This window comes from Sprattus sprattus (assembly GCF_963457725.1).
Source record: "Sprattus sprattus genome assembly, chromosome: 20".
NCBI classification, from domain to species: Eukaryota; Metazoa; Chordata; class Actinopteri; order Clupeiformes; family Clupeidae; genus Sprattus; species Sprattus sprattus.
The window spans coordinates 1,544,507-1,565,023 of NC_137918.1; the positions used below are offsets into that span (position 1 = coordinate 1,544,507).

Consider the following 20,517-nt stretch of genomic DNA (forward strand, 5'->3'; position numbering starts at 1 on the left):
CTATTCATCTCTATTAAGCAACAAAGCCTCCAAACCGGCTCACTATTGTCATGTTTTGAAGCAGTAGTTTCACACCAAATGCACAAGAAGGGTTACAGCTACCGCAGTAGGAGCTCTAAACATGATGTTACTAGAAGTTGCATGTTGTGAATTACTTAAGAGGATTATGTGCAAGGAGCAAGGCCTGATGAAGCAGCCAAGATTGGCCTTACGGTTACTAATTTCATCTTTTATTCGCGGAAATGGCTGGGTTTAGGCAGAAATGGCTGGGTTTAGCATACCAGGTACTACAACAGTCATAGAGGGGCACCATGGGACGTATAGGCCTAGTTACGAAACTGTCAACAAACAGATAGAAGGTGCTAGTGAATTATCTTGCATAACTTTACTATGCTCTTGCATATCAATCGATCTCTCTGGGTATGTTATGCTTTTTCCCCAACATTTTAGATAATTTTCAACACGCAAGATGGCAAACCACACAGTGGCATACTGAATAGTCCACTGAATTATTCTTTAGCGTATGGATCCTCCTGATCTGAATTGATGATTTGCACACTGTGTTTAAAGATGCTTATGTGGGTGTTTTGTTTCCGTTTTTTTATGATTCTATATTTTATTGTGATTCTGATTGAACAGCACTTTGGTCAAAGCGAGTTGTTTTTAAATGTGCTTCATAAATACATTTGACTTGACTTTGACTTGACACTGATTTGCACTTCATTAAATCTTCTCATACAATGCAGCTACGAGGCTTCAGTAGGGTTAAATGCCGGCATGGGAGATGTCTTTAGATTTCTTTGAGTCTGTGCTTAATCTCTTTCTGCTCATGTTTGGAGAGCAGCTTCTTTGAAATAAATCAGCGGGAGCGTTCTTTCTAACATCCACCAGTTCCTATAGCAACTGGGCTTCCCGTTAAAACATCATCACTACAAGAGCCAGAGGCTGCATGCCGCCTTAAAAGTTTTTTTTTTGTGTGTTTGTTTTTAAAGTGCATTCACCACTGCTTTTTCTAATGAAGAAGTGTGATAACTGCACAAGAGGAAGACAATCTGGCATGTTTCCATTGGCAAGACAATTGAAGAAATGCAAATTATCCAAGCTTAGTTAAACCCTGTTTGGCAGATTAAAGCCTCCTAATACTGTTTATGTGAATGAGTAAGACCATCAGATGTTTGAAGTAAATATGACGACGTTGTAAGACCAAAATTCATACATTGAACAAGCTTTCTGATTACAACACCAAATCCTTCAAATCAAATTTAATCCAAACATGCTTTAGCAGTCATCTTTTCTGTTTCATAATACCACAAAAAGTACATTAAACACACGGTAATGCTGGCCAAGCTATTCTCTCACAAACGATGCAACAGGTTCACTCACACACAGTAGGGTTCAGTGGCCATGTGACTGGTGTAGCCATGTGACTGGTGTGGCCATGGTGAGTCACACACAATAATGGGTTAAGTAGCCATGTGACTAGTGAAACTAGTGTGTCTGGAGTGTGACCCAGGCCAAGCTATTGTCTCGCACTCTGAAGATGCAACGACTCAGATCATCTGTGCCGACTCAAACATACACAGATCCATTACCATCAAACCATTTCTGCCTCAGATGGATTTTTTCTCTACAAAACATCCTTTCACACAAGGATGTACATCTATCTATCCATCTATCTGGACACACACACACACACGCTCCATCACTTAATCTCTTTTCCTCCTCCCACCCTTTGTGGTTTCCTCTCTCTCTCTCTCTATCTATCTATCCTTCTATTTTTATCTCTCTCTCTCTCCGTGTCTCTGTCTTTATAGGACACATTGAATAACATCAGAATTATGCAACTCTGCCCCATTTCCACTGGACAGCCAATCCCTGGAGCTTTCATGCCATATGTGCTTCCCTTAAGGACACTGCTGTCTCAAAAACAAACACAGACACACTGATACAGATTGTGTCACTTTTTCATTTTGAAGTGGTTGACAATGTTACCAATCACAGGGGGAAACACATCATGATTACTTAAAAGAAGAAGTATCCTAATTAGACAACGTTGTCTAAATATTTAATTTTATTTGAGCTCATCCAGGTATTTTTGCATGCCTGTCTAAACAGAGGCAGGTAGTCTGTGTGGTCCAGTTCTGTTCATCAAAATCCACTTCTATGAATACTAGGGGTTGTTTGCCCTACACTAGGCAAAGAACCTGATGTATGCATACAAGTAAAGGCATTTTTATGCTACTCCGTACGACACGTTTTTGGGCACATAGGAACGCCTTCAGGTAAGTGAAACGCCTTCTCCGGTAGCTGAAACGCCCTCTCCGTGCTCTCCAGAGACGTCGGACAGCTCTCCGTGTCCCCGCAAAAATTTCTGTCGGTCCGCTCATGGCGACGGATACTCCTTGGCCGTGATTGGCACACTACAACCTCATTTCCATACGACATCAACTCCGGAAACTAACATTTCTGGACCTAGCGTTTCCTGTTTCATTACCTTTATATCCATATATATATATGCATAACAGCCACTGTCAAAGGCGCAGATCCTTTCCTTGAAAACTATTCCCTGTATATCACAATACATGAGCCGGCCCAAGTAGCCTACTGCCAGAGAACCAGCATGAGCGACGGCAATTAAAGATGTGTTTCAACAACGGTAGAAAACTGTGTTTGCTCCGTATTTTACTGAACTCATAATTATATGACAGTGGTATTAGTTACAGTTGAGACACCCGAAATAACGTGCATGCGCAGAAATCCTGAGACGTGATTTTTAGTCTGCACATGAATACATGAATTTCTTTGATCCCAGGAAATTTGAGCACACAACCCATCTCCCTTACGGAGATATTGGCGAAAGTTGTTTTACCTACTTCATTTCAAACGTTGCAAACGTGTCTAGTTTTTGTGCAGTAGTGAATAGAGTCTCAGTTTACTACACCGCATATCATGTTTGTAGAAAATGATTAAGGTGCAACAAATGGCAATGATTCACATTGCAAGTAAAATGGTGCGGCTGGAGCAGATACAGGGAGGGACAACGGTGACACAGTTTGGATGTAGCGACAAACGTTTATGTGCTGTAACAAACAGTGTTAACCAGTATGTGAGTAACGTGGGTTTTATTAAAACATAGTGTGTAATGTGTAGCTATTTCATTCTGTTTATTAACCTTTCCGGCTGTCTGTAGGCTATGTATTAACTAGCCAGCAGTAGACGAAAGGGAATTAACCCCGAAGTTAAAAACATGTAATCTACTTCGGGAGCATTTTACTCCCCCGCATTCTCTCTACAAACTTCCATATAGACGCGGGATCAGCAGAGGAAAATCTTCTTTCCTTTTGGGAGAAACAAGGCCAGTCGTTCCCACGACTACAGCACCTTGCAAAACGATTTATATGCGTTCCAGCAACAGGTGCTGCGCTCCTTCAGTGCAGCAGGGCGCGTTATAGAAGCCAGGCGCTCTCGCTTGAATCCTGACACTGTAGATGCTATTGTATTCCTGCATAGTGCAAAGACAAATTCTAAATAGAACGAAGGTTAGGCATATCAGCAGAGGTATATTTTGGTTACATTAGGATGGATACGTTTATAGCTTGCGTTTTGGGCGCACCACAATGCCAAGAAGTTTGTCGCGACTGTAATGGCATATTTCATTGTGGGGGTGATTGATAGCTTAAGGCTTAGAGACACGGTGTTTTCCGATGTTTTACTGAGTTCTCGCTGTCTCTATCACACACACACACACACACACACTAACGGAAGCAAAAAAGGTTTAAATTAAGTGACGATCCCTCAAATGTCGCGTCTCTTTAAAGCGCCGCAAACCTGGATAAAGTTTTCTATAAAAAACAAGTGAAGTCTTTCATTCTCACTTTCCACCCTAAAACTATGAACTGAACAATGAATTAAAATGATCGTGAACTATTCATGTTTACTCGTGAACTGTTCATGTTTACTTGTATGAACTTTTAACTATTTCATGAAAGGTGTGGACTTGTACAACACTGTCAGTCGTTCAGATGTTGTGCCTATATCGTATCGTCTCGTCACATGATCAAATGAGGTATGTTTGTCTTCATTTTACGGTAGTGCGGCCACGATTAGGGACCATGCTGCTATTGGTCAATCTGCGATTTCGACTTCCGGCTCCAAAAAATATGCGCATTTTCAGCGCTTGCATGTCAAGAAACACAATTACTAGGTTTCACTCGATTCACTCGATAAAATGGTACACAATTAGCATTTTCAGCGCTTGCATGTCAAGAAACACAATTGGTATGTTTCACTCGATAAAATGGTACATAATTAGCAGTTAGGTTTCAGTCGATAAAATAATAAATAAACTTTTTTTCATTTAGGAGACAAACTGCCACACAACTAGTCGGGAAGTTTCAGTCTTGCTTCAGCAGGGAGACGAACCTACAATCTTCGAGTTTCGAGACTGCTTCTAATTACTAAACTGCTTCTCTACCTCCTAGACCACTGTCGGTTGATAGTGAAGGGATTATTTATTTGGTATTTGTCCGGCCCATAAAGTTAATTATTATTTATTATTATTAGTTAAGGCACTGGTAATATTGGCATGGCCCATACATACACGTACCAGTTTAGGCAATGTACAGCTAATATTGGCATGGTCCTTACATGTACGTACCAGTTTAGGCACTGTACAGCTAATGTTGGCATGGCCCTTACATGAACGGACCAGTTTAGGCACTGTACAGCTAATATTGGCATGGCCCTTACATACACGGACCAGTTTAGGCACTGTACAGCTAATATTGGCATGGCCCTTACATACACGGACCAGTTTAGGCACTGTACAGCTAATATTGGCATGGCCCTTACATGTACCGACCAGTTTAGGCACTGTACAGCTAATATTGGCATGGCCCTTACATGTACCGACCAGTTTAGGCACTGTACAGCTAATATTGGCATGGCCCTTACATGAACGGACCAGTTTAGGCACTGTACAGCTAATATTGGCATGGCCCTTACATACACGGACCAGTTTAGGCACTGTACAGCTAATATTGGCATGGCCCTTACATATAGGGAGCAGTTAAGGCACTGTACAGCTAATATTGGCATGGTCCTTACATGTACGGACCAGTTTAGGCACTGTACAACTAATATTGGCATGGTCCTTACATATAGTGAGCAGTTAAGGCACTGTACAGCTAATATTGGCATGGTCCTTACATGTACGGAGCAGTTAAGGCACTGTACAGGTAATATTGTCATGGCCCTTACATGTACGGAGCAGTTAAGGCACTGTACAGGTGATATTGGCATGGCCCTTACATGTACGGACCAGTTTAGGCACTGTACAGGTTATATTGGCATGGCCCTTACATCTACGGACCAGTTACGGCACTGTACAGGTAATATTGGCATGGCCCTTACATGAACGGACCAGTTTAAGCACTGTACATGTAATATTGGCATGGCCCTTACATCTACAGAGCAGTTAAAGCACTGTACAGCTATTATTAGCTGTACAGTGCCTAAACTGGTCCATGTATGTAAGGGCCATGCCAATATTAGCTGTACAGTGCCTAAACTGGTCCGTGTATGTAAGGGCCATGCCAACATTAGCTGTACAGTGCCTAAACTGGTCCGTGTATGTAAGGGCCATGCCAATATTACCTGTACAGTGCTTAAACTGGTCCGTACATGTAAGGGCCATGCCAATATTAGCTGTACAGTGCATAAACTGGTCCGTGTATGTAAGGGCCATGCCAATATTAGCTGTACAGTGCCTTAACTGCTCCCTATATGTAAGGGCCATGCCAATATTAGCTGTACAGTGCCTAAACTGGTCCGTGTATGTAAGGGCCATGCCAATATTAGCTGTACAGTGCCTAAACTGGTCCGTTCATGTAAGGGCCATGCCAATATTAGCTGTACAGTGCCTTAACTAATAATAATAAATAATAATTAATTTTATGGGCGTCACAAATTCCTAATAAATGATTCTGTCACTATCAACTGACAGTGGTCCAGGAGGTAGAGAAATAGTTTAGTAATAAGAAGCAGTCTAGTAATGAGAAGATTGTAGGTTCGTCTCCCTGCTGAAGCATCTGCTTCGACGCCTAAAACTCCACTACTGCTTGTGTGTCAATTAGTGTCCCTGCTGATGCGTCTGCTAAATCAATATGTAAATGTCAACGAATGATTCTTACTTATTATTTTATCGATTGAAATCTACCTGCTAACTAGGGCCATGCCAATATCACCTGTACAGTGCCTTAACTGCTCCGTAAATGTAAGGGCCATGCCAATATTACCTGTACAGTGCCTTAACTGCTCCGTACATGTAAGGACCATGCCAATATTAGCTGTACAGTGCCTTAACTGCTCACTATATGTAAGGACCATGCCAATATTAGCTGTACAGTGCCTAAACTGGTCCGTACATGTAAGGGCCATGCCAATATTACCTGTACAGTGCTTAAACTGGTCCGTTCATGTAAGGACCATGCCAATATTAGCTGTACAGTGCCTAAACTGGTCGGTACATGTAAGGGCCATGCCAATATTAGCTGTACAGTGCCTAAACTGGTCGGTACATGTAAGGGCCATGCCAATATTAGCTGTACAGTGCCTAAACTGGTCCGTGTATGTAAGGGCCATGCCAATATTAGCTGTACAGTGCCTAAACTGGTCCGTGTATGTAAGGGCCATGCCAATATTAGCTGTACAGTGCCTAAACTGGTCCGTTCATGTAAGGGCCATGCCAACATTAGCTGTACAGTGCCTAAACTGGTCCGTACATGTAAGGGCCATGCCAATATTAGCTGTACATTGCCTAAACTGGTACGTGTATGTATGGGCCATGCCAATATTACCAGTGCCTTAACTAATAATAATAAATAATAATTAACTTTATGGGCCGGACAAATACCAAATAAATAATCCCTTCACTATCAACCGACAGTGGTCTAGGAGGTAGAGAAGCAGTTTAGTAATTAGAAGCAGTCTCAAAACGAGAAGATTGTAGGTTCGTGTCCCTGCTGAAGCAAGACTGAAACGTCCCTACTAGTTGTGTGGCAGTTTGTCTCCTAAATGAAAACAAGTTTATTTATTATTTTATCGACTGAAACCTAACTGCTAATTGTGTACCATTTTATCGAGTGAAACATACCAATTGTGTTTCTTGACATGCAAGCGCTGGAAATGCTAATTGTGTACCATTTTATCGAGTGAATCGAGTGAAACCTAGTAATTGTGTTTCTTGACATGCAAGAGCCGGAAGTCGAAATCGCAGATTGACCAATAGCAGCATGGTCCCTAATCGTGGCCGCACTACCGTAAAATGAAGACAAACATACCTCGATCAAATAGAGATTACAAAAAGTACCCAGAAATCATTGCAAATCTAATAGGACGAAAATACCAAAGAAAATAAGAACGTATTGATTTAATTTTATTGTTTTTTAATCGTTTCTATAGTGTAAATTAAGCATATCATTTTGTTGTAGATTGCTACTTTTTCTTCCACAAAAAAAAAACCTACCATGATAAAGATAAGTTTGCCCTATCAGGTGTATAGATAGCATTAGACACAGTCACAATATTGTGTATCTGCTGACACCTGTTGCATTTGAGTAGTGGCAGCTGGTGGGAGAGTAGAAATTGACTGTTGTGGAGGAGAGGTAAAGCCAACTAACAATTTCCATCGCACAAAAACGTCATGGGGTAGTTTGTCTTTCGGGACTTAAACCGTTACTCCCCCTACTGTTGTGGAAGAGAATTGTTTTCAGCACCCACAGCCGTTGGAGTACTATAAAGGGACACAAATGCTAACTAGTACGTACTATCCGGCCGCCCGCCCACTGTCCAACCATCCGACACGACCGTTTTGTGTACTATATAAGGCCCTTAATGGTAAGATTAGGCCACATCTAGGCTAAAGCCAAACACTCAGTGGCCTGTGTTGATCACACCAAATAAGTACCAGTTTCCACTCTGACAGCATACTGTCTGTGTGTCACAGGGAGGAAAGTGAGTCACAAGCAGGTGAAACCGATGATAAGACCCAGATTTATCTGTGGTTATCTCTTCTCCTTTCTTCTCAGCATTTCTCACAATAGTCTCTGTTTTCACTCCCTCCCCCTTGAGCTTGCTGTGTAGTGGGACAGCCTAGACAGCCTTAAGAGCAACTGTGCTGACGGCACAAATGCCCCCCCTGTCTTTCACATTCACATGCGTAAAGCCTGCAGCTCTGGTCTGGAGGCCAAAGTCATTTTGTTGTTTTTCAATGTGCTGTTAGAGAGAAGACTAGAATAAACGCTCTGTTTCCAGGCAGTCTCAAGCCTAAAGGATCCAATCAGTCTCAGTGAACGAAGGCACGCACGCACCCATGCACACACACACACACAACTAAGGCCTAAACTTATTTCTGCTGCTATACGACAATTCAGCATGACGTCACAACAACAAATATCTTACATCCTGTCAACAGCTAAAGTAGTTCATTAACGCGACTACTTCAGCTGTTGACAGGATGACAGTTTGCCACCCGGAAGTACCTTGGCAACCTTTGTTACAAACATTCTGATTAGGTCTATCCTGATTAGCCCTGATAGAGTCTATGCCAATCGATACTAATCAACTCAAAACAGTTAATACATTTCAAACTGGGCTAATTTAACTGAGCTGACATATCTTGACGTCAGTGAGGAAGGAAGTAATTCACTATGATGAGGGCAGCCAATGGAGAGCTTGTGACAAGATAAGACACACACCGTGTGTATCAGAATGAACCCACGACCTGTTGCAAATGGTGAAAAGCATTTTCTGTAATGTTTAACCCAAAGTTAACAAAGGGCCTGGAAGACATCGACCTATCCTTTCAGCTGCATGCACCCAGGGGCAGTTTGTGGTGGGTGCAGTTCAGCTCCATGCTAGGTGCTAGCCCTGGCCAGAGTGCATGCTGGTAGAGTGCCGATGGGAGAATGGGCAAACCTGCTGATGCTATGGCTCGGCTGATGGTTATCAGGGGGCCTGGAGAGTGGACAATGCTTTTGAATACGCAGCTTTATGTGTGGAGGGTTTAACACACACACACCCTAACAAACAAACACAGTTGCACAATTAAAAAGGTCCCCTACCACAAGTTAAACACCAGCATAGTTTACTTAAAAGAGCCGGTGTTGACGGCAGGATGATAATTTCCTGTCTTAAAAGGACACAGGACAGGAACAGAGGGACTTCACTGGCAACACAAACTGTCTGCTGTCAGCATGCTCTCTCTCTCTCTCTCTATGGTCGCAGTACAAAAATAAGCACCCAGGTATTCTTTTACACACCCAGGAAGTTTCTAACTCTCTCTCACTCACACGGAAATGGCTTTTTTATTGTGTTTGTGTGTGTGTTCATGCGTTCAGAGAAAGGTAAATAAAACAAGCACCTGTGTGCTTAACACACATCTGATGGGTAAATAGTTTAGGCCTTGCACAGACCGTCTAGGTCACAGACAACAGACCCAAACGAGACAGGGAGAAAATAACATTTAAAAAGAAAACAGTGAACAAATAAAAGACATAGAGAGATAGAGGAAAAAATAGGATAGAATGGAACAATTGCAGCAGAGAGAGAGAGCGCAAAAGACTGGGAGAAAGTGAGGCAGATGCATGAGAGAGAGAGAGAGTGAGAGAAAGAAGACATAAAAACACAGTCATAAGAGGAGGAAGAATGTGACCTAGACAAGCTGCATAAATAAAACAGACAGAAAGAAAGAGAGCGGAAAGAGAGCGGGAGACAAACATGGGAGCGACAGAGGGGAATGTTAGCCAGGTAAGGGTTAAAGAAAAGAACTGAAAGAAATCCTCTTAGGGTGGCTTGTAAAGCCAGTGACACCATCCAGATCATGCTAACACCTAACACAAAGAGGCTCAACTGAGTGATAGTAAGAAGTGAAGATTTACTAGTTTGTAACTTTCTTGTCAACTTCACACCACAGGGCCCTCAACTAACTGCACTAAAGATGCCATTTTCAGCAAAACAGTAGCTGACCCCGACCCAGCTGTAACCACCGTGGATCACAAAGGTCTCTATGACAACGACAAGCACCACTCCACATAGTTGGCCCACACAACTAGCCAACAAACAAAGTCCTGTTGTCAGTAGTTAGTTACGCTACAGGTTTGCAAGTACCTTCTCAGCACTGGTAAGACTTCAGCTCTAACATAAATATTTAAGAGTGGGCAGAATACTCCCAGTCACAGAGGATTAAACCACTCTTAGCTGTAAAAGTCCAGTGTCATGGTCATGTGACTGTTGCTGTGTAACGGAAATATACATTTGGGGAAAACCTTGAAATTAATTTTTGATGATGAATGGCGCTGCATCCCAGCGGCAAGGGGACCACGCCCATCTGAACAAAAGCACTGATCTCTGAAGAGCACCAGGGCACTTCCCTGTTCCAATTACTGCCTTAACTTTGAGACAAACCTTCACAGGTATCTAGAGTGGTATAGTGCGGAAAAATAAAGACAGCACAAAATGAAACTCAATAACAGATACCCTAGACCAGTGGTCCCCAACCACCGGGCCGCGGCCCGGTACCGGTCCGTGAGGTATTTGTTACCGGGCCGCACAGAAAGAATAAATAATTTATATAATTTCCGCTGTATTAATTATTGGAGTCTGAAAGGTGTTTTATTTTGAAAAACTACCGGATTTTCCCGGACGTAACATTCGCCTGTGCCTCTTGTCACGTCAAGACGCTTGTCTCGTTCACGTGATATGTCACTCAAAAAAAAAAAGCCTGCATACTAGCGAAAATTAGTAATAAAACAAACATCTTTGGAGAGCTTCTTTGCAAAGGTGAAACGGTCAATTAAGGAGCCAGAAGAGGAGCCTAGAACCTCAAAAAAAGAAAGCTTCTTTTAACAGACAATACCAGGAGTCATAGGCTACTTTAAAATACGGGTTTATTGCAACAGGTGATTCTCAAGCACCAAGTCCGCTCTGTTTAATATGTGACGACAAGCTAACAAACGAGCCAATGAAGCCTTCAAAACTGCTTCGGCACATGGAGACCAAGCACTGATTCAGAGTTATGGTGAGTTGTATTTTTCATGCACTTAACGTTCGTAATACCTAACGTTAATGTTAGCTGTTGTGTATATGAGCAGACCGGGCTTCATTGTATCAAACTCGCGCTTGCCTCACATCAATATGAATGGATGACGTGACTAATAAGTGGTGTAAAATGACACCTTGAAGCCGGTCCGTGAAAAAATTCCCTACATTAAACCGGTCCGTGGTGCAAAAAAGGTTGGGGACCCCTGCCCTAGACCCTAGACAAAAAATTAAATACCTAACCCCAATCCCCTCCAGGTATATTTGTGCTTAAAACAGATTATCTGGGGTTCACAGCAGTACAAAACAAAAACATCCCACAAGTGCAGCCATGACTAATGGTGAAAGGGATGAGGAATGGAGTCTCTATAATAACCATCAAATATCTAGACGTCAATATGTGCAACATTCCACAGAAGCTGATACATTTTTTTTTTTTTTTTTTTTTTTAAACTTCATTACGGTCCTTCAACCTAATCATTCTTCCTTGGCACATTGTATTTAAATGGCAAATTGTGGCAAATGTGTTTTTCTGGTAGTCACTAAATGTTTATATTATTACAGTCTTTACAGTCATTAATGACCTAGTTATTACACCAATGTCATGACATCAACTGACACCATGTAGAGAATGTAGGAAATATGGGCAAGCTGGCATATGGGTCGTCACCTACTTATGACCCAGAAATCGCTGTGGCTCAGAGCCTACAGGGCTACGCATGAAGTTTGATATGTCTCTGTCTATATATACAGTGCCGCTTGAAAGTATGTGAACCCCTTGAGCAGTTAAGAGTATTCTGTTGTTTTACCATAATTTTTCATTTTTTTCATCACCAATTTTCCATAGATGAAATGTCAGGTGTATGTTTATCAATTGCATGTACTTGTTTAGAGGGAATTGTGTGAGTAGGCAAAAAACCTCATAAAACATGGAATAGGTGTAAGTAAGTGAACCCCCAGCTGCATTGGTAAAGTCAAGCAGGTAACAGACAGATTCGGTGAAACACATTTGGGTGCTTAATTAGTCAATTAAGCAAACCAATCAAATGAGACATCGTTAGGAAAAGGGTTCGGCATCACAGATTAAAAGAGAGAGGAAACCAACCAAACTACTGTAGTGCCAAGGTGTTCACTTCCCACACAGATCAACAATGCCGAGAGGAAAGGAGATATCGAGGACATCAGGAAGAAGGTACTGTAAGCCCATCAGTCTGGGGAAAGCTGACCATCTCCAAAAGATTCCAGCCCCATCCATCCACTGTAAGACAAATCATTCATGTTGAATGCCCTCCATTTGTAAATTATTTGGCTTACAGTGGATGGAACATCCAACCTCGACATCCAACCTCGATATCTCCTTTCCTCTCGGCATTGTTGATCTGTGTGGGAACACCTTGGCACTACAGTAGTTTGGTTGGTTTCCTCTCTCTTTTAATCTGTGTTGCCCAACCCTGTTCCTTAAAATGTCTCGTTTGATTGGTTTGCTTAATTGACTAATTAAGCACCCAAATATGTTTCACCGAATCTGTTACCTGCTTCACTTTGCCAATGCAGCTGGGGGTTCACTTACTTTTGCACATACACTAATATCATGTAGTTTTTTGGCTACTCACACATCTCCCTCTAAACAAGTACATTCAATTTATAAACATAAACCTGACATTTCATCTATGGAAAATTGTTATGAAAAAAATTAAAAATCATGGTAAAACAACAGAAAAATCTTAACTGCTCAAGGGGTTCACATACTTTCAAACGGCACTGTATATATGATATTATGAATATCATTATGCTACAATCAGTGGAATGCTGCTTATAGGCACTTGTATAGGCGGTGTAGCCCATCAACATTCACCTGGAGATATTAAGATATAGAAAGTATGGATCAAACCATAAAGGCCCACAAATAGCACTATGGCTATAAATGTAGTTTCAGTAAAGCTGTTGTCACCCACAGAGATTTCAGCAGAGATTCAAGTCAATTAAGTCAGTTGGCCAGGCTGCACAATCACACTTATGCATAACAACCTGGGTCACAGTTAACTGCTGTTACTCTTGGAGCCATTGATTCATATAACCTCAATATTTTGGTCCACTGAGGCTACACTCTATTCCCTTTTATTTTTCGGACTTTGTTCTTGTACAGAAAAGTGGCCACTAAAAGCCTGTTGTGTAGCTTGCTCTTTATTTCCATGGCTGCCGTGGTGATGGGGTAATCCCTGGCCCGGTGTCAGGTCCATCATGGCTAGAGCACTGGAACTCCTGAGCCAGAAATATCCCCGAAGATCAGAGCCAACCTGCTCGCCTCAGCCTACCTCCACTGCATTTATGGCCAACCTGTGCTCCTCACCAGACGTCTACTTCTAGCATGTTCCACTGACCTGAACGCTATACTGCAACAGCCACAATTATCAACCACAACATTGGTCGTCAACAACAACATGCAGGGTTTTCCTGCATAGAGGAAATTTGGGTGCGCGCCTAAGCCGTTTTCCCGAGCGCCTATGAAAAATCCCGAGCGCCTAAGGCAAAAAAAAAAAGAGTAAAAAAAAAACTGTCATCCAATTCAGCTTAATGGTGTATTGAGCACTCACGTTGAATTCAAGACAGCAGCAGCAGATCCCGCCTCCCACCCCCTCAGCCAATCATTGAACAGAGGCTTCTCCGAGCTTGCCAGCTTAGAGGAGACGTCAGTTTGATTTTTTTGAATTGAAGTTAATTCTCCTTCTGTCAGTTGCATCAAATTGTTTTAGTACATCTTTGCTGTCGATTTCAAAGTCTTTGTCAATATTCATGACAGTCCGGTCAAACTTTATTTGTTGGTGTATCTCCAAAAAGGCTATACAACATTAAAACATTTCTTAATGAAAAGGAAACATGCATCACAATCAGGGCTCGAAATTAACTTTTTGCCTTACCAGCCAATATGGCTGGTAGATGAAAAAATTCACCAGCCAATTATATTTTTTACCAGCCAAAATTAAACCTGCCATTTCAGACCTACTCTGACATTGTTTGATATAAACAATCGTCACCTATGATTTTAATATCATCGTTAATCACTCTCAGAATGGATTAAAAGAAATCAACCAATATTGCCCAATTGGCTGGTGACAGCCGCAACACGTGCTGTATCATGCTGTACCCGGGAATCCTTAAAGGCCCTCCTTTACGATACGTTAATTATGTAATTTACTTTTGCATGACCTTTTTTTAAAAAGCACATTCAGGAGTTTGCTATTAAAAATGTACTTCAGATGAATTAATTTAACCTCATAAGAAGCGCTGCATTAGGTCTACTAAAAAAAAAAATCTAAATTAAGCTTTTAAATGACACCTATATGATAGATACATATTGTCCAACTAACACTACAGCATAGATATTCAAAAGCTTATTATAATATAGTCTTACTGATCTGACAAAAAACCGCATTGAAAAAACAGAGGGAAGGCAAACAGTACCTCTGCTTCACTGAAGGGGGCGTGCGAGCGCCCACTGGTCGGCGATAAGCTTATTCAGCCATTGCTCTTCTACTAAGCTTAAACTACAACCGTCAACGTATTTCGGCTCCCCATTATTTGTAATGAGCCACCTACTGCAACATGCTCTTGGTGTAGCTGTAGCTGCTGTTGTGGCTGTTGTTTCTTCCTCCCTAGACCTAGATGTTCTCTGCACCTTTGCTTGAGGTGATGCAACGGCAATGAATCGGCACATTATTTTAGCTTTCGTTTAACTGCGTTAACTTGCGTGAGGTCAACTAAGTCGGTTTCAACTTTTGATTCGTGCTCAAAATATTAGAACTTTATAAGCTCAAAGTATTAGAAGTTTGTATTCGCTGGCAAAATATTAGAACATTGTATTCGCGTGCAATTTGTAATTGTTGTATTCAAATTCTAAGAACTTTATATTACCCTTTCACTTCTCCCGTTCGTGTTGGCGTTGCAAGCTATTTTTAACCATGACGGGCTCAATAGACGGGAGATTTGCTCCGCAATGTCACTCGCCAAGTGGCGGAGCATCGGAGACAATTTAGTCGCCAGCCCAAAAATCTACACGCCATTGGCGCTTGGCGGGTGCCAATTTCGAGCCCTGATCACAATAATACTTCAGTGTAACCTGTACCGTGGAGTGCAAATAGGCTATGTCTTGCTATTACACTACCCAACAGCTACACCTACGTCTGCTAACACTACAGAATGCATAATTCCTACGGGAACTGCACTAGTAATATTAATGCCATATATACAATAACTGACTTATGAGAGCTGGTGGCTAAGACTGGTGGCTGCCGATTTAGCAGTCAACCTACCTTACTCTGTACGTTTAGATGCTTTACAGGTAGCTGTAAGCCATTAGATGCCTGGGAAATATTTATAATCTATAAATAACAGCTCACCTTTATCTTTTTAACCAGATTTGTATACAGGTCGCGATCAACAGGCTCCATAGGTACAATAGGCTACCTTGGTTAAAAACCGAATTACGGTAGAGTCATGCTAGCATTGCGCTAAATAATTAGACAGCTAACATTAATACGTGGTGTTTACATAAAGTCACTTATTGTATATGGCATAAATATTATTCTAAAACACCCTCACTAGTTGTTTTAAGCAGATTTGTAAGCGATTCATCACAATGCACGTCAGCGAGTATGTTCTGAATATGTTTCAAGTAGGCTACAGCCAAACCCTCGTTCTGTTTAATCGAGTTGATAAGTCTGATCTATTCTATAGACCCTTTTATGACCTACGTCATAAACGTTAAACGCAAACATTCTGGAGGCAAAAAAGCGGCAATTCCAGCCATAGTTAGTGACAGTGCAAGAGGATTTTGGGGGGAAAAAAAGCTAAGGATTTCTTTGTCTCAGTTTCTTCGTTAAAAAAATGCCATCTTGTTGTGTTGTGGGATGCCAAAACAGGTCAACTAAAATAAAAGGTCTCAATAGCCCCTCATACATGCGTCAATGTAAAGCTGTTACATCGCGTCTACCACGATAGAAACTCGCGAACGTGTTACAATTGCCTCATGTATAAGGGGTCTAGATGTAAACCGTTACTTTTTCCGCCGATCGTCTGAAGCTTTCGAGAGAGGTGGTTTACCACGTTCGTTCGGCTTAGAAAAGGGCGTGTCAAATCAGGCCGATGTGTCATGGAGGAGGCCGTGCGTGACTGGGGGGAGACGGTGACAGGAGGCTAGAAAGTTAGAGGCTAGAAAGTTCACTCCATCATCTCTTTGAAATTCCTTATTCCATGAGTGGTAGGCTACAATGTGACTGGCTGTTTTAAAATATAACTAATAGCCTAACGAAACAAAATAACCCAGGAAGTTTCATCTTCGAGACGTTAAGGCTTCTTCCAATACTGACAGCTGACTCAGCTTGCAGGTTTGCGGGAGACGCGACATTTGAGGGATGTCACTTAATTTAAACCTTTTTTGCTTCCGTTAGTGTGTGTGTGTGTGTGTGTGTGTGTGTGTGATAGAGACAGAGAGGACTCAGTAAAACATCGGAAAACACCGTGTCTTGTAAGCCTTAAGCTATCAATCACCCCCACAATGAAATATGCCATTACAGTCGCGACAAACTGGTGCGCCCAAAACGCAAGCTATAAACGTAGCCATCCTAATGTAACCAAAATATACCTCTGCTGATATGCCTAACCTTCGTTCTATTTAGAATTTGTCTTAGCACTATGCAGGAATAAAATAGCATCTACAGTGTCAGGATTCAGGCGAGAGCGCCTGGCTTCTATAACGCGCCCTGCTGCACTGAAGGAGCGCTCACTCGCAGCACCTGTTGCTGGAACGCATATAATTCGTTTTGCAAGGTGCTGTAGTCGTGGGAACGACTGGCCTGGTTTCTCCCAAAAGGAAAGTAGATTTTCCTCTGCTGATCCCGCGTCTATATGGAAGTTTGTAGAGAGATTGCCGGGGAGTAAAATGCTCCCTTTCCTTTACGTCTGCTGCTGGCTAGTAATACAGACAGCCGGAAAGGTTAATAAACGGAATGAAATAGCTACACATTACACATGCTATGTTTTAATAAAAGCCACGTTACTCACATACTGGTTAACACTGTTTGTTACAGCACATAAATGTTTGTCGCTACATCCAAACTGCGTCACCGTTGTCCCTCCCTGTGCTCCAGCCGCACCATTTTGCTTGCAATGTGAATCATTTAATTTAAATATGCTTATTGGCATTTGTTGCACCTTAATCATTTTCTACAAACATGATATGCTATGTATGGTGTAGTAGACTGAGACTCTATTCACTACTGCACAAAAACTAGACACGTTTGAAAAACTAGACGTTTGCAATGAAGTAGGTTAAACAACTTTCGCCAATATCTCCGTAAGGGAGATGGGTTATGTGCTCAAATTTCCTGGGATCAAAGAAGACGCTAGTATTCATGTGCAAACTAAAAATCACGTCTCAGGATTACTGCGCATGCAAGTTATTTCGGGTGTCTCAACTGTAACTAATACCACCGTCATATAATTATCCAGTCCAGTAAAAGACGGAGCAAACACAGTTTTCTACCGTTGTTGAAACACATCCACGCGTAGACTCGTTTTCTTTCCATCCGAGAGTGGTTATTCAAAGAAAATATTAAGAACTATATAATAATAATAATAATAATAATAATACATTTTATTTGTATTGCACTTTACATCATACAGATCTCAAAGTGCTACATATATATATATAAGACAACAACAATTAACAATGATTAGAAGAAAGCTTTTGAAAAAAGATACGTTTTCAGGCCTTTTTTAAAAACGTCAATAGACTGTGGGGCCCTGAGATGGTCAGGGAGGGCATTCCACAGCCTTGGGGCAGCAGAGGAGAAAGCCCGGTCACCCATGGTGCAGAGCTTAGTTCTGGTGGCTTGAAGGGTGTTTGCGGATGCAGAACGGAGGGAGCGTGAGGAGGTCTGGGGGGAGAGGAGTTCCCTGAGGTAGGAGGGAGCATGTCCGTATAGGCATTTGTGGGTGAGGAGGGAGACCTTGAACTCTATTCCGAGTGGGACTGGGAGCCAGTGAAGTGCTTTCAGGGTGGGGGTGATGTGGTTGTGTTTACGCACCCTCATCAGGATCCTGGCAGCGCTGTTCTGGATATATTGCAGTTAGGGGTGGGCGATATGGGCAAAAAATAATATCTCGATATTTTTTTTTCATTTTGACGATAACGATAATTAGACGATATTTTTTTTAAAATGTGATTGGAATTCTCAGAGTTATACCTTCTTGGAGATTACAATAATGGGCACAATGTTTAAGGAAAACACTTCTTTATTGTCTTTAAACAAAAATAACTTAATTGAACTGCAATGCAGAAATATTGAACTCTTGTAATAAAGTGCATGCATCCATGAGAATTATTGCACATCAACAGCAGTTCTTATGGCCTTATTAAACTTAAAATTCTGTCCAGGATTGTACAAAAATACAAATACATGAGCATTAGAGCATGGATCGGGGCGAATTTTTCTGTACGAGCCCGGCCCAGTCCGACAGAATAGTAACCGAGCCCGGACCGAGTCCTACAGCCCAACGGAATCAATTTCTCAACTGTTCATAGTACTAATGCCACATTGACGTACGTTTTTTATGAATAGCCTGGCTTTATTAAACTGGGGCATCAACAGTTAAATGCTCTCGCTCACAAACAAGCGTTGTTAAACTCACAAGCGTACACAATAAGCAGAGATGGGCAAAAATACATCAAAATGTATTTTGATACAAAATACAAAATACCCCTTAAATAAATGTATCAAAATAAAATACAAAATACTGCTGCCAGAAAATGTAACAAAATACAATACATGTATTTTGTATTTTTAAAATACAGGAAATACTTTTTCTGTTTTTTTAGTTTTCTCACAATTTGGTATAGTAGAACATTCAGGTATGGGCTAATCAGTGGCGTAACGTAGTAACCACGGGGCCAGGTGCAGGCTATTATGACGGGCCCATGTCAGTGGTTCCGTATCCTTTTTTTCATGTTTGTAACCGCCGCCACAGGGCTCTCATTGCAATCTCTATGGCTTCCGGGAGGGCTATCCCCACCGTGCTTTCGTCATACGTAATTACGCCAGGTAAGGACTAGCACGCGATCTGGCACTCCTGGGCAAGACTCTCCATTCTGTGAATGAGGCGCGCCTCACCTAGGACGCGATCTGGCACTCCGCGCCGATGAGACTCTTTTTAAAGATCTTAGCCTACTATAAACGTTGTTGAGATTTTTATTAGGTTGATAGTCAGTAACAAAACAGAGACAAATAGCTACACGTCAAGCAATGTCATTTATTTCCTAAAGTACGTTTTACGAATCCAACTTACATTTCCACTGCACACTCACAACATTACAGATAACGTATAGAAGTTGTACTAGCATTTGTATTTAAAGTTTACACTTTAATCTACCAAAGTACTCACAGTTTAACAATATAACTTCCACAAGTTACAGATTATCTTTGACAACATTGGCGCCCGCATGTGATTGACAACACTGGCGCACACATGTGACATCATACAGATAAATGACCGTGTAGCTATTTGTTTTGTCTCTGTGAGAATGAGTAAGATCTTTAGTAAGAGTCTCAACAACATTTATAGTAGGCTAAGATCTTTAATAAGAGTCTCATGTGCGCCCGCGCCCCTGCCTCTATGCAATGCGGCGCGGAGTGCCAGATCGCGTCCTAGGTGAGGCGCGCCTCATTCACAAAGTGGAGCGTCTCGCCCAGGCGCGGAGTGCCAGATCGCGTCCTAGGTGAGGTGCGCCTCATTCACAAAGTGGAGAGTCTCGCCCAGGCGCGGAGTGCCAGATCGCGTCCCGGACCTTAGCTCTAATTGCGTATAAGGACATCACACAGCTTTCATCAAGTCACATTCTGTCAAGATGGCTAACGTTCAGTGCAACAACTGGATTCGCTCTTTGAAAGAACCTCCTTTAAGTCGGTGTACTAATGAAGATAAATTGACAAGGATCAAGACAGCTTTCTTAGTTTACGACCACAACCCTGTTTTGTGGAAAAAATTGATTTAACATGAGAGTCAATGAGAGAGATCTGGGGTGATTTCCTTTTCGCCCCAAAAAGGGGTGGGCCATAAGAAGCAACACTTTTGGCAAATTGACTGATTCGACAATGACATTCAGAGGCAGATCAGATGGTCTCGTGGTAGAATCTGACAGAAAAAAAATCTCCTTCTGCCTAAACACTAGAAAGTAATTTGAGTATTTTAAATAACAAAATTACTCCACTCTAAAGTATTTTGATACAAATTACATTCGATTTTTTATCGGCCCTATCAAATACAAATTACAAAATACTCAAAAGCAAATTAACTAGTATTTCAAATACAAGTAATTGAAATACTGCCCATCTCTGACAATAAGGCCAATAAGTATATTTAAAT

The 20,517-nt window shown here is 41.7% G+C and overlaps 1 protein-coding gene across 2 annotated transcripts in view; it reads right to left on the bottom strand.

Annotated features, from left to right (window-relative positions):
• The window catches only part of grinaa (glutamate receptor, ionotropic, N-methyl D-aspartate-associated protein 1a (glutamate binding)), a 45,029-nt gene that overhangs the window by 14,940 nt on the left and 9,572 nt on the right, over positions 1–20,517 (bottom strand). Inside the window, exon 1 of one of the 2 annotated variants that reach the window (XM_080859614.1) lies at positions 12,203–12,323. The exons of the other annotated variant lie outside the window; for it this stretch is intronic. Within the exon in view, the coding sequence (XP_080715740.1) occupies positions 12,203–12,279 (77 nt within the window). The 5' untranslated portion in view covers positions 12,280–12,323. Of the gene's footprint in view, positions 1–12,202; positions 12,324–20,517 lie in introns of those variants that run through there. 2 annotated transcript variants of the gene reach the window in all.